Raw genomic sequence first — 13,329 nt, 5'->3', positions numbered from 1 at the left:
GCATCATAGTTTTGCAACGTAGACCAGAGGGCAGGATGAGAGACTTCCTCTTTTTTAGCATCTAATGATACTTCTTGAATAAATATATATTATCGAAGAATCTACGAAGTGTTGTTTGTCGTCAATTATTCGTATAACGTTATAATTTAATCGCGTTTGATTCCAATAAATTGGTTTTTTTAGGCTTCCAAATCATTTTAAGGGATTATCATTCCATATTAGCTGGATTATTCGAGAATTACTGAGTTATCATTTTATGATCCGTACTTACCTACTAGGACTGCGTAAACAAAAATGGTAAGCATAATCATGTTTCATTTCTTGACGAGTCCTTTATTGTACATTTTTTTCTGAACATTGGACTTTATATTTTGTTATCATACAATTGTGTCACTGTTTATAAAAAATATTGTCATTGTACAAAATAATACGTCTATATTATGTTATGGAATCCTAACAATAATAGAACTTAAGATGTATCATTCAGGAATCGTATAGAAATTTCAAATTGTTTGAAATTTCTGTATTTATAAGTAGATTACTATAATATGATTTAAAAGATACAGATTGCATAAATATATTAAATTCAATAAACTTGTGAGAAACGCTTAAAATACGATTGCAATAATATTGAGGATTGCTCCTATGATCAGTCATTTATATCAATTTGACCAAAATTTAAATAATAATATGCTTTTTTAAATCGATAATCTTATTTATTTAAAGAAAATTTAAGAAAAATAAATTATTGAATCATTCCATAAACTTTATAGAAGAGATAAAATGTTTGTATATGATACATTATAGTGATAATCTTTTGTAAATAAAATAAAATTTTCTCATATAGCAATTCTTATATAATTTTTCTTATATATAATATTTTTTATAGACTAAAACCATATTTTATTCTAGATTTATATTGATTCATTTTTTCTATATGTATATAATTCCAATTATAATTATTATAGAAAAAAAGGATAGGAAAAAAAGATATATATCATTTATACTGTATTATATTTATATTGTATATTATGTATTTTACATTTATATATATATATATATAATTATATATATATATATATGTATATATATATATATATATATATATATATAAAATTATGGTTAATTTAATTTATACATTGTATTGATATATATATTATATATTATATATTGTATTGATTATAATGAATATCTTCTAATTATAATATTTTTATAACATTACAAAATTTATAGTTGTTCTACTTTGTTATTTTTTACATAAATAATGTGACAATGAAAAATTTAATTGATTAATACTTATACGTCTTTATTATATGTAATTAATAACACTGTTCGATAAATTTAAATTCTTTTTCTAGACCAAGAATGGAATAGTGATTTTTATAGATATTTTGTCGCTGAAAATAAATTCGTCAATGAATTCAGAATTTTACCAAAAGAATATGATTTCCATCAAATTCAGGGGAATTGTCAATGATGCAAATCAGAGAATGTTTTAGCATTAATAAATTACACAAATTTATCAAAATATACAAGATTCCTTTGTCCATGAATTAAAAAAGAACGTGGTGTATAACATTAGCTGTAGGGATTGTGATGCTACTCTTATGCAGAACAAACTTGCAGAAAATTAAAAATGCAGGTGAAAAATCATCGCAGTCAGTGGAATACTTTTACTAACTCTATAATTACAAATTATAGGTTGCATCTCAATCATGAATTCATTTGGAGCAATGTTAAAATTTTGGATAATTTTTACTACAGAAGTTCGACCTCATTGATGCTTTTTATTAAATGTCAGAATGGTTTGAATTTACAAATAGACACAAAAGATTTAGATTATGTTCAAGCAGATATTTTTTAGAAATTTTTGATAAATAACAATATGATCTAGGTGCTTCTTTTCATTTCATTTACGATGGATCATGTTCATTTGATCATTGAACATTATTTACAGATTCATTTTCAGCGATAAACAATTTGTAACAATCACTTTATCCAATTTATGGTTTAAAATCTAAGTCGGACAATCATTGATGTTTATTAAGTTCACATTATCATTTACTTCTATTTTGTTTTAGTCTCATACAATACTATTAGTGCAACCTGGTGTCAGACCTGAAACAAGAACATATTCTGATTATGAAAGCATTAATGAATGTATGGAAGGTAATTTGAATTATAATTTATGAATTGTAATATTATATTATAAATTTAAGTTAGAAATGTTAAGATATTAATGCTCTCTTTTTATTATGCATGTTGTGTAAAATTGTAATTTTTTATGAAAATAAGATTACATTAAGCAGCATAAAATTAATCGATTCTACACCTTATTATATCTATAAGAAATATGAAAAATAAAACATAAGTAATACAATAGCATTTATATAGGATATCTGGTAATTCTGCCAATAACGCTCATAAGCTAGAATAGACTAAATTGGATGGAATAGACTGAATTGGAAAGTTCTCTACTATTTTACAATTTTTGCAATAGTTAACGAGATATTGAATAATTTAATATTAATTAATTTAATATTAATTTAATTTTTTTTATTAAATAATTTTTTTAGAAATATTAATTTCTAAAAATCGCCGAATAAAGTACGTATCTATTCGGTTTTATTCGTCAAATGCAAGTCGTGCATCGATCTTGTGGTCGCTAAGCGCATGGGGACTGTAAGAATTTGTTTATTATAAGCAGTAATAGTTACGCACGACGGCGAAAGAAAATAATTCCTCGTCTAACGATCATGATCGGGTGTATATCATTTGCATACGAGCCAATTGCGCACATGCCAATCACAGTGCTAGAAAAAAATGTTTAAAACTCCTAACGCAGAAGTTGTAATTGGCAGTGAGCAATTGCACAACAATGTGCAAGTGAATCATTCTTCCATGACCGAGCGTGCATTTGGCGGTATGGTCGGATATACTCTTATTCGGCGATCTTTAAAAATTACTATCGCGTTAACTGCCTCGTTAACTATCGCGAAAATTGCAAAATGATACAGGACTTTTCGACTCTGTTTAGTCCACTCTATCTGCCCACGAGCATTATCGGCAGAAATCCTGTATATTAAATCAGATATCCTGTATATTAAACCAGATATCCTGTATATTAAACCAGATATCCTATATATTAAAAATTCATACGCATGCACACGCATACCTAATGCTGGTTCTACATTAACCGCATCGCAATGTCGCAAGCATTGCGGTCCACTCAATGTCAAATTAGTTTGACTCTTTGGATTACAACGCGATATGACTAATGCAGAATTAGCTCAAAGATGATCCTACATGGTTAATAATATTGTCAGTATTAACAAATATTGACAATATTACTTTTGTGTGTGATTGATATTGATAGATTGACTATTGATAGAATATTGATGGTGATCTAGATTTTGATTCTCGAACATCAGTATCTTTTTTAAGATCTATATTCAATAGAAAAAGTAACTTTGCAACTGTTGTAAAATTAGACGCGTTCAAGCCGGACAAATATTTATTGTAAAAATATTGATGCATGCTGATTCAATATTACTGATCAGTGTTATTGATTGTGTAGGTTCATCTTTATGCACACACGCACACGTAGTTACGCGCACACACTCAAAAGAGAATGATACAGTTGATTTTCTATATATTATACAAGGCGAGTCATAAATATATTTAAAAAATTTTGTGTGACCCTTAAAAATAAAATACAAATGTTCCTATGAAGAACTATATCAGTTATGTGTACGTCGTGCTAAAGCATGTGTGAAAAATTATGAACACTGAACATTAAAAAAATACTTCACACTTTAAAGTCACTATTTGATACTACTGTATTTATGTCTGTTATTAACGAAATATTTATGACCTAATAATAATATTTACAAGAACATTTGTTCTTTTTTATCCAGTAATATGATATTTTAAAACATACTTATGACTCGCCCATTATAATTTATTAATCGTCACGTAAAATATATTCTATACATACACGCATGCATACATTCGTATTTTTATAATATTTCAATACTAATTACGAATTAATTATTTATTTATTATTGTAGGAGTTTGTAAAATTTATGAACAACATCTAAAGAGACGAAATCCAAACACTCCAACTATTACTTACGATATTAGTCAGTTATTTGATTTCGTGGATCAATTAATGGATTTATCTTGTCTTGTCTACCAAAAATCAACAAATACTTATGCTCCTTATAATAAGGATTGGATCAAAGAAAAAATATATATTTTATTGCGTAGAGCTGCAGGAGAGTAAAAAGTACACATGTATTTGTATGTGTTTTTATATATATAAGATAATTTTAAATACTATATTTTATTCGTTATAATAAATCTATAATTTACGATATTTCATATTTATTATGACATAATAATTATATTGTATACCTTTATCTTTATATTTATTTTATTCACTTTATTATAATTTTTATAGGATAAAGTGGGGCTATTCCGTCAATTTCAACTTAAAGTGATATGAAAATTTTGCAGTAAAATATCTCGCCCAATTAAATTTCAAACATGATTTATTACTGAATATAATGTAACCTCTTGTGAGCATAAAAATTAACATACAACAGAGAAAAATATTACATAAACATCTAAATTATATATAAAAGAAAGTGTACATATATCAAAACCAATAGGATTCTTCCGCCCATTGAGGATCTTAAAAAAAACTAATGTAAGAAAATAATTCACGATTATCAGAGATAATTTTTGCATTACTGTCCTAAAACTTTAATAAACACTCAATATAATTTGCTTACAACTATACATTACTCTCAAACACGATTGCTTCTTAAAAGTAAACACGACCTTTAAATGTTAAATATTGGGTCATCTAAAAAGTATCCGCGGTTTTTTGTCACTAGATGGTGTTGATGGTCAACACATCTAGTGACAAAAAACCGCGGATACTTTTTAGATGACCCAATATATATTAATTAAAAACAAACGTCGTTGACTGGAATAGCTCCATGGATAAAGAAAACCTCACTCTACCCTGTATATAATATTTTTTTTTATATTTTATATATTAGGATTAAGGGAAGATCCAGATTTAGAAATGAGATAAAATTAGGAATTTTTTTATAAAAATATAACTATAAATTTTAGGGGTATATATGTTGTGACCTTTACTCGCGAGCACAGCACAACTTCGACGCGTTTAACAAAAAAAAATACAGAAAATTAGGATGAGACTACAATTTCGCATACAGAACGATGGACGAAACGAATCGCTTAATTGTGTAATAGGTGGGTGACTCTTGTGAGTGGGGAAAATCGGAAGGCGAGAGAGATAAAAGATATCAATCATATAATAAAATTACATGTAACAAATAACAATAATGTATTTGAGAATTACGCGATACAATATATATGATACAATACGTCGATCATAACATACGAGTCGTGTAATACCAAACACGGCAACAGTGGCGCATACAATGTAATGGCGAGCACTCTACGCGCGAAAGAATATCAGAGTTGATGGAATATGAGCTCGTAAGTGAATAATTAAGTCTCATACAAACATATAGTTCTCGCACAGTCAGATAAAGACCCTCGCTCTTAAAGATTATTTCTCGAGCTCTTAAGCTTCTGAGCGTGAACAAGAAGTTATCACGCGGTAAATAATTGTTTCGTCCCTAACGCATAACAAACACAATAAGATAAACTCATCGCATGGACGCTACCGTTACATACACGCAATTAAAAGAAACGAATGACTTGTTGCATCATTATTTATATCTATATGTCTAATTATTAATAATGAAAAGTTGCTTTTAAACTCTTAATGTCGGGCAAGTAATAAGAATCACTTCAAAACATAAGCAAAATCACTTCAAAATATAAGCATAATCACTAAGTTTTGATTTTGTGAATAGATGTCTATTAAATATGTTTTTTTAGTGTTTTCTTTCGTGTAATTTAACTATATATAATTAGTTTTTAAAAAATTTAAAAGTTTAAATTAAAAAAATTCATTTATACAATTCTTTAAAACATTTTATTTATTATTAACAATGTTAATTAAATAATTTTTTTACTATAAACAAAAATATAGCATTTATATTAATTTATCGTTTTCTTGCTCAATGTTTTCTTCTATCTTTTTAGTTCACATTTTTAAAGGTATCGTTGTATCCAACTAGTACTGGCGAATTTGACTATGTACATTTATTCTGGAACACTGGTATTTTCAAATAAATGGCTATTTCAGTGTAAAACCTCGTAAAATTTTTTTGTTATTCATTATTATATTGATTTTATTTAAAAAAATATGTATAATTAATGTTACACATCTTTTGAAAGTAATAATATAAATTCCTTTTAAAGGAATCACAATGAAGAGCCATTTAGAACATTTAATCCTTTTACAATATTTTCCATTATATATGTATTTAACCGTTTCGGACCAATGTGTGCATGTGTGTGGTGTGTTTTGTGTGTGTGTGTGTGTATGTGTATGTGTGTCACATGAGTACCCTTGTGATAAGAGTACCACGAAATCAGTCTTCACCTGTGTGCAATGAATAACGAGCAAACAAGTGAGTGATTGTCATTTTGTGTTACTCGATATATTCTTTTTGCGCAGGATAAAATTTTTGTCTAAAACATTTTTTTATATTTCACGATTTTTACTCAGAAATATGCCAAATTAATTTCAGCATTACACGCGGAATTGAATTTGTCAAAAATACATATTTTTTCTTTACATTTGAATTATATTATTACATATATATAAACAGAGAGGAATATTTTCAAATGTTCTCTGTTGTTTCATATTCATGTACAAATTCACATAAATCTACCATCTGTAATTGACATAATGGCATGTTCCTGAGTGATTGCTGCGAGCTCTTTAAGCCATTCATCTAATATTACAGAACATAGTACAACATTTTGCACTGGGCTTGCTTCATTCGGTGATTCCCACGAAGTTTTCGTATACCTATTGAAGAGGAGAATATGTAACTATATTGCATTCCATTTATTGATTCACTTATTCACTCATACTCGTGGAATTAAAATCATCTCTAACGTAATTAGGTCTTAGTAATAGATTTAGGGTAATTTTTCAAATATTTAATATGAAAAATGTGCTTATTTCCGATTTCAGTTAATAAATCTTTGATGTCGACGTTGATACGAATTATTTTCAGACAAGGAATTTGATAATTGCAATTTATTTAAAATTTGGTTTTGATTTCTACTATCATTAAAAATCCAACTTTATATGTACAAAGTTGTAAAAGAACAAACGTGCGCAAGCAAATTGTATAAATTTGTAGCTCTGCGAAGTAATGAAGTATAATTTAACGTTCTGAACATCGCGATAAAAAACTCAATACTTTGGGAATTCCTGACTTAGATTTTTTTTTTCACATGATTTATTATAAAGTATAGAAATCTGAGACAATTTACCTATATCCAGTTCCAACTATTTGTAGCTGATCTTCTGATATACTGGACGGCTGATTGATGGAATTTGTTAAACTTGGACCTAAACCGCCACTTGATCGTCTAAACATTTGTGTGAATGATGATGTCAAACTTTTCCTTTTTGGTTCCCCTATAAATACAAATGATATAATAATTTGAAATTTACATATATAATATACAAGCAAAAATATTTTATATCAATACATACATCTTTTGAATACTTCCAGTGTGCACAAAATTTTAAAGGACATAATTAATAGTTGTGAAATTATAAAAGACGCGAAAACGAGAAAAGAATATAAATGAGAGAATAGAAAAAATAAGAGAAAAATAAAAGAGAAAAGAGTTAATGAGTAAGCGATTGCAGTACTGAATCCAATGTTTATATTCTTTATGAATAATGGAAAGATATATCTAATTCTTAAAATGTATTCAAATATATTGAAATAAATAGTACCTCTTGAGAATGGTTCACTAGTTAAAGACTGTCTTTTAATAGATGACGATTGCGCAGCAGCTTCTATTACATTTTTTCTCGCATTTACTAATTTATTTTCTCGATTAATCAGAAATATTTTTGCTTGTTCAACTAATAAATCCACGTTGTTATGTTTTGAAAGAAATTGATCTATTTTATGTTTTAATGACGCAAGCACCTGCAATATAAATTGTAAAAATATTATTTCTCTTGATTTCCATAGCGATCCACAATATCTAATAAAAATATCTAATAAAAATAATAATGTTCTTTAAAAGAAAAACTCAAACAAATTAGATTAAAATCAAGTCTGCAAACATGGATAATAATGTGCAATATCATTGCATAATGCATAATCACAAATGCAACAATGATAAGTACCTGAAACAAAGATTTGATGCTGGGTTGAAATACAAGAGAATGATTTAATAGAAACGATTGCAGTAAAGGTTGAGAATATATTGCCAATCTGCTTATGAGGCCCGTGAGATGTAAATTGACGTATAAATTATTGCTTGTCATACACTCGAGTTTTCGTAAAATCACATCTAAAAATATACCAACATTTGGCTGTCCGTTAAACACGTCCTGTCGGTATAAAGGATCTTTATTTAATTTATTCGACGATGTTTTCATAATTATTGGAGGGTTTGATTCCGCGTCATTATGCAAAGGGACATCAATCTCTTTCTTAATTATAATGTGCGTTTCTTCATGTTCACTCATCCGATCTTCACTGGTTTCTTTATCCGGTGTTGACTCTGGCGATCCTTTAAACGCAAAGCTTTCGTAGCCGCTACTCTCACCTAGTGATATAAGTGAATTCATGGCCGTAGTCGAGTCTTCTATGCAGCTATCGGATTCTTTTTTATTTAAACAGGTTTCTTCTGCACATTCTGTCATTCCAATGTTTTCGTTCAACAACTCTGCAATATCGGCATCCAATTGTGCTTGTTCATCAAGAGACAATGCAATATCCATATTCAATTCATTTTTAAAATTACGTTCATTACTATTTAAATCTTTTCCTTCCAATAAAGATTGAATATTAAGTAACACATTGTCTAATGATGCATCATTATCATTTTCGCATTTCATTGCATTCTTAATCATTTCCAATGTTCTAGATTCTTCTGCCTTTTTCTGTGATTGATCAGATACAATATTTTCATCTATCAATGTAGTCATGCTAATATTACTATGTTGAGGTAAATTACCATCATACTGGCAAGACCAATTGGAACACGCAATACGGCAAGCTTTAATTTTTTGTCTGGCATCACAGAGATATGCATGATAATTTCCATATAAGCTATCTGATAATCTAGTACCATAATTTATTGATGCTGGTAACGATTTCATGGAATCAGATGTGGTGCATCCATATTTGTCGTATGTAGATAGTACGACGTTAGGTAAAGAATTTGTTTGCGAGTCCATTGGCGTAAATACAGAACAACAACGTGGTGTTAAAGATAAAAATTTTTCTGCCGCTCGTCCAAAAGGATCTACATCTCTTAGTCGACTACGTTGAGAAAGCATTACGTGTGAACACGGATTTAATGCACCCAAACACAGTTCCAACATGATATCTTCGCAATTTAAATTAACTAGAGTTTCAAACAACGCCAGAGTAACTATGCATAACTAAATTAAAAAACAAAATATTAGAAATAAGTTTATATCTAAGAAATATTCTATCAGATTTATAATTACCCTCGAACGAGAAGAAATCCTTTGTATTAGGCAATCTAGTATTCTACAATCTTCATAATTATCTTCTAACAAAAATCTAACGAGCGATCGCAACAAGCCAGGATCAGTTACAGATCGAAGGAACAAATCAAAATAAGCTGTTGCTGTAACCAATTCTTCCACGGTCGTCTGTAATTATTTTCAAAGAATTAAAATAAAAATTTGATATCTTTCAATTTCGACTCTGCAATGTGATAAACTTCTAACTCTCTCATTGATCAGATGACAATAGACATGTTAACATGTTAATCGTCAATATAAGAATTGTATTATTTTTACGTGTAAATTACGTGTAAATATATTTCTCTTCGTTCTCTAACACGGATAATTTTTTTTAATAATCACTGTGCTTGCAATAAAGTTTAGTTAGAATCATTTGATAAAATTTTATATAATAAAATTTTATTAAAAAATGTTTTGTCATAATATCAATAGAATAATATATTAATAATCATGTATATAATTATCATTATATACATCCCCTTATGTGATAGTATATTATAAAAATAAATATAAAATAATACTCATATAAATTTAACATCTTATTTTTAATTAAAAAATGAAAGATAATATATCTCTTGTAAAAATAAAAAACTATTTACATTATTAATATCGAAATATTAATATAAAAATTTAATTATGAAATTTTTATATATAATATAATTGCTCTTTCATGTCTTATTAAATGTACACTCACTTGTAACAATGCTGGACCTATGACAGGAATTAGAAAACCATGATATAAAAATTCAAGTAACTGTTTTTGTACCATCGGATGTGCTACTTGTGTAACTGCATTGCAGAATTCCAGAGAATTCATGAGTTGTGTAAGTGCAGGTAAGTCATTTACATCATCTGGTGTCAACTGATGCCAATCATCTGTTTCAATATTAAGTTTCCTTGGAAGTAAAGAATAAAGACCACTCAATCCTGTAGCTAGTATCTAAGTAAATGTAGACAATATCATTTTTTACTTTTGTGTAGAAATTTTTACAAGCATATTTGATTTCAAAATAACAATATTGCTATTTACAGGACATATATTGGAATGATCAGCAATGTATAATCCAACTTCGTCATTTTTTTTTGAAAGTGACATACACAATAACATAGCGTCATGCGCTTGCTGACCAACACCACCTTCTCGATGAATACGAGGTATTAATAGATTAAATATAATAAATCTGAAATGATTAATAATTTTTAAGAATTATATATTCGTATAAAGTATTATTTATCATAAAAAATAAGATATTACTTATTCTTTCCCGATGCAGTTGAATGAAAGAACAAATCAAGTAACGCCATATTTTGCATTAAGGCAACACATAGCTGATTTAGTAGTACTATTAATTTTTTTTCTATTTCTAATGGCATAATATCATTTGAACATTCTTCTAACAATCGTAGAAGTGGCCTCGTAACTGTTTCATGTGCAAGAAGAGTACCACTATGTGAAACTAATAATTCATAAAGCTTTATTTGTTCCAATCTTACTGCATTATTAAATCTGTAAAAAAAAAGTCTTATGTATAATATATGTATAATATAATAACTTGTATATACAGAAGAATAGATATACATATGAATATAGATTCGTCTAATGAAATAAATATATTCAAATATGTTTAAAAAATAAAATCTTTGGTAAATATTAAATTAATAAGAATAGGTTTCATTTTGAAAGAGAGTACTTAGTGTAACTTTTTGGTTTTGGAATTGCTTCACTCAGAATTTTATATATAAAAAAGTAGTCAAATTATATAATGAGTTATTAATGGAAGATATGATTATCTTTTTTGTATCTATACCAATATGATTAACAAACAAATAAAAAACATAGATAACTCGGAAATCGATAAAAATTAATTGAAAAGGATGGGATGAAAAATGAGATCTGGCTTAAAATTGTGCTTTGCCACACAAATCGGAACGAACTTAATACAATTAAACACAATTAAATAAAATATAAAATTTAAAAAGTTTGAAACTAATTTCACATAAATACATATATAAAATATTATACATTATAAAAATAAATATATATTTTATATAAGATATAAGTATATACAGTTATTAGCAGAGATATACCTTCCTGTATGTATACTCCAATCGTACAATTTAACAAGTAAATTTTCGCTTAATAAATATTCTAAACACGGAGAATGCGTTGCAGTGTTACCCTGTTGATAGTGATTATGCGAATTCGAATCCCGTAGCTCTAGTATCAATAATGTCACCATTTGATCAATGTGATTAACAACTCCAAGTACATCATCTTGACTAGGTACCCCTTTAGGAGGCTGAAAAATACAAATTGATAATCTTTAAAGAATACCAGATATATAAGATATAAAGAAATTAAAAGTAATTCTCACACTAACATAGGATCTGTTACAACTATCCGAAACTGATTTGATTCTCTTTGAAATACGTTGTTAATCACAACAATCTAAGAGACGCTTTATTTATATAGACTTTTTATACAGGTTAATCTCAGATTTAAGGGGATAAAACAATCCTTCAAAATTAATAGAGATAGTATTTTTAAAATAAATATCTCATTTTAAGTTCAAAAATTTTGAGAGATTTCAAGTATAGACCTATTATAGGAGTTTTTCCTCCCTCGCCTCCCCCCTCGCCCCTCCCACTCGACCCGAGATGCAAACGTGACCATAGGGCATGCGCAATTCATTACACTATACTGATATGACAGGTTTCGTAACCTCAATAATAGTGAACTTTTAAATTAATATCTCGCTTCACGAGACAGACATTTTTTTCTACCAGATTCTTTCGTTTCATGCAAAAACGCGTTGAATAGACCCAATTTCATGAAAATTCAAGCGAACGAGGGCAACAAATACCCATTTATATATTGTATATTTTTTCATAAATCTGTAATTAAAGATGTAATTTAAAGATATTCTTTTGACACACACATTATCTAGGGAAAGATGTAAATTTCAAAATAGTAAAATTTAGAAAGTTCTAAAAATAGTTATTCTTACTAAAGAATGCAGAATGATTTCGTATATCTGTTGTGAATGTTTGCAAAAGCTGTCATAACATGCAGATGGATCAGCATCCTTTGGTGGCGAGTCCCTGGATCGCTGTTTGCTGAAGCTCGTTCGCAATGGATTGGTTCGTAGCCAACTCATTGTTTTTTTTTTACAATATCTTCCACAATAATGCAGCCAACAAGTCTAAATTATCACATTCGTAGTCTCACTATTTTGCGTTTTGGACAAAGTACGCTGAGACTGACTCAGATGTAATCAGTCTGTTGTCATCAAGAGTTTTAATGTACTAGTCACATATTAGAACGTCGCAATAAAAAACAGTGCGATAACGCGAATCACATATTTATTAGACAATCCACGATTCACTGATACATGCCAGCATGTATCAAGTAATAGATACCATCAGAGATCAAGGCGATCAGATTGTCTGACATCAGTGTCGCCAATCTGAAATCTTGTATGTTGAAGTCGCTCAATGGCTTAGTTTACATCATGCACTTAATATACACGGGTAACTACTAGTTACTTTCTATTGAATGATCTTAATTTCAGCGATACGTTAAAATATACATGATATATGTATTTAATTAATCATTA

At 28.3% G+C, this 13,329-nt stretch overlaps 2 protein-coding genes and 1 long non-coding RNA gene across 6 annotated transcripts; 1 reads left to right on the top strand and 2 right to left on the bottom strand.

The window, feature by feature from the left end:
* The first annotated feature begins 47 nt into the window (after positions 1-47).
* Positions 48-4,378, top strand: e(r) (enhancer of rudimentary). Its single transcript, XM_011058333.2, has 3 exons — positions 48-297; positions 2,082-2,169; positions 4,071-4,378. The coding sequence occupies exons 1-3, from the start codon at positions 295-297 to the stop codon at positions 4,283-4,285; spliced, it is 306 nt and encodes a 101-aa protein (XP_011056635.1). The 5' UTR covers positions 48-294; the 3' UTR covers positions 4,286-4,378.
* Positions 4,379-4,462: 84 nt separating this feature from the next.
* On the bottom strand, positions 4,463-5,195 carry LOC147906629 (uncharacterized). The gene is made up of 2 exons (XR_015548294.1): positions 4,960-5,195; positions 4,463-4,845 (listed from the first exon to the last, which is right to left on the bottom strand). It is a non-coding gene; the product is annotated as an uncharacterized LOC147906629 (long non-coding RNA).
* A 161-nt stretch (positions 5,196-5,356) lies between these two features.
* On the bottom strand, positions 5,357-13,173 carry LOC105147373 (FHIP family protein AGAP011705). 4 transcript variants are annotated; one of them, XM_011058330.2, is made up of 11 exons: positions 12,721-13,171; positions 11,801-12,012; positions 10,968-11,219; positions 10,743-10,893; positions 10,407-10,652; positions 9,671-9,838; positions 8,336-9,601; positions 7,934-8,132; positions 7,685-7,696; positions 7,459-7,606; positions 5,357-6,985 (listed from the first exon to the last, which is right to left on the bottom strand). In XM_011058330.2, exons 1-11 carry the CDS (start codon positions 12,868-12,870, stop codon positions 6,832-6,834), a joined length of 2,958 nt encoding a protein of 985 aa, XP_011056632.1. In that variant the 5' UTR covers positions 12,871-13,171; the 3' UTR covers positions 5,357-6,831. The 4 variants fall into 4 exon arrangements, with proteins under 4 accessions (XP_011056632.1, XP_087272214.1, XP_011056633.1 ...); XM_087416088.1 differs by having other exon boundaries at positions 7,685-8,132; positions 12,721-13,173; XM_011058331.2 differs by lacking the exon at positions 7,685-7,696 and having other exon boundaries at positions 12,721-13,170.
* Between the last annotated feature and the right edge of the window lie 156 nt (positions 13,174-13,329).

The sequence above is a fragment of the Acromyrmex echinatior genome, chromosome 19 (genome assembly GCF_024713525.1).
Source record: "Acromyrmex echinatior isolate Ae372 chromosome 19, ASM2471352v2, whole genome shotgun sequence".
Lineage (NCBI taxonomy): Eukaryota > Metazoa > Arthropoda > Insecta > Hymenoptera > Formicidae > Acromyrmex > Acromyrmex echinatior.
The sequence above is the reverse complement of the archived record's forward strand: the minus strand, read 5'-3'. Positions and strand labels throughout refer to the sequence as shown.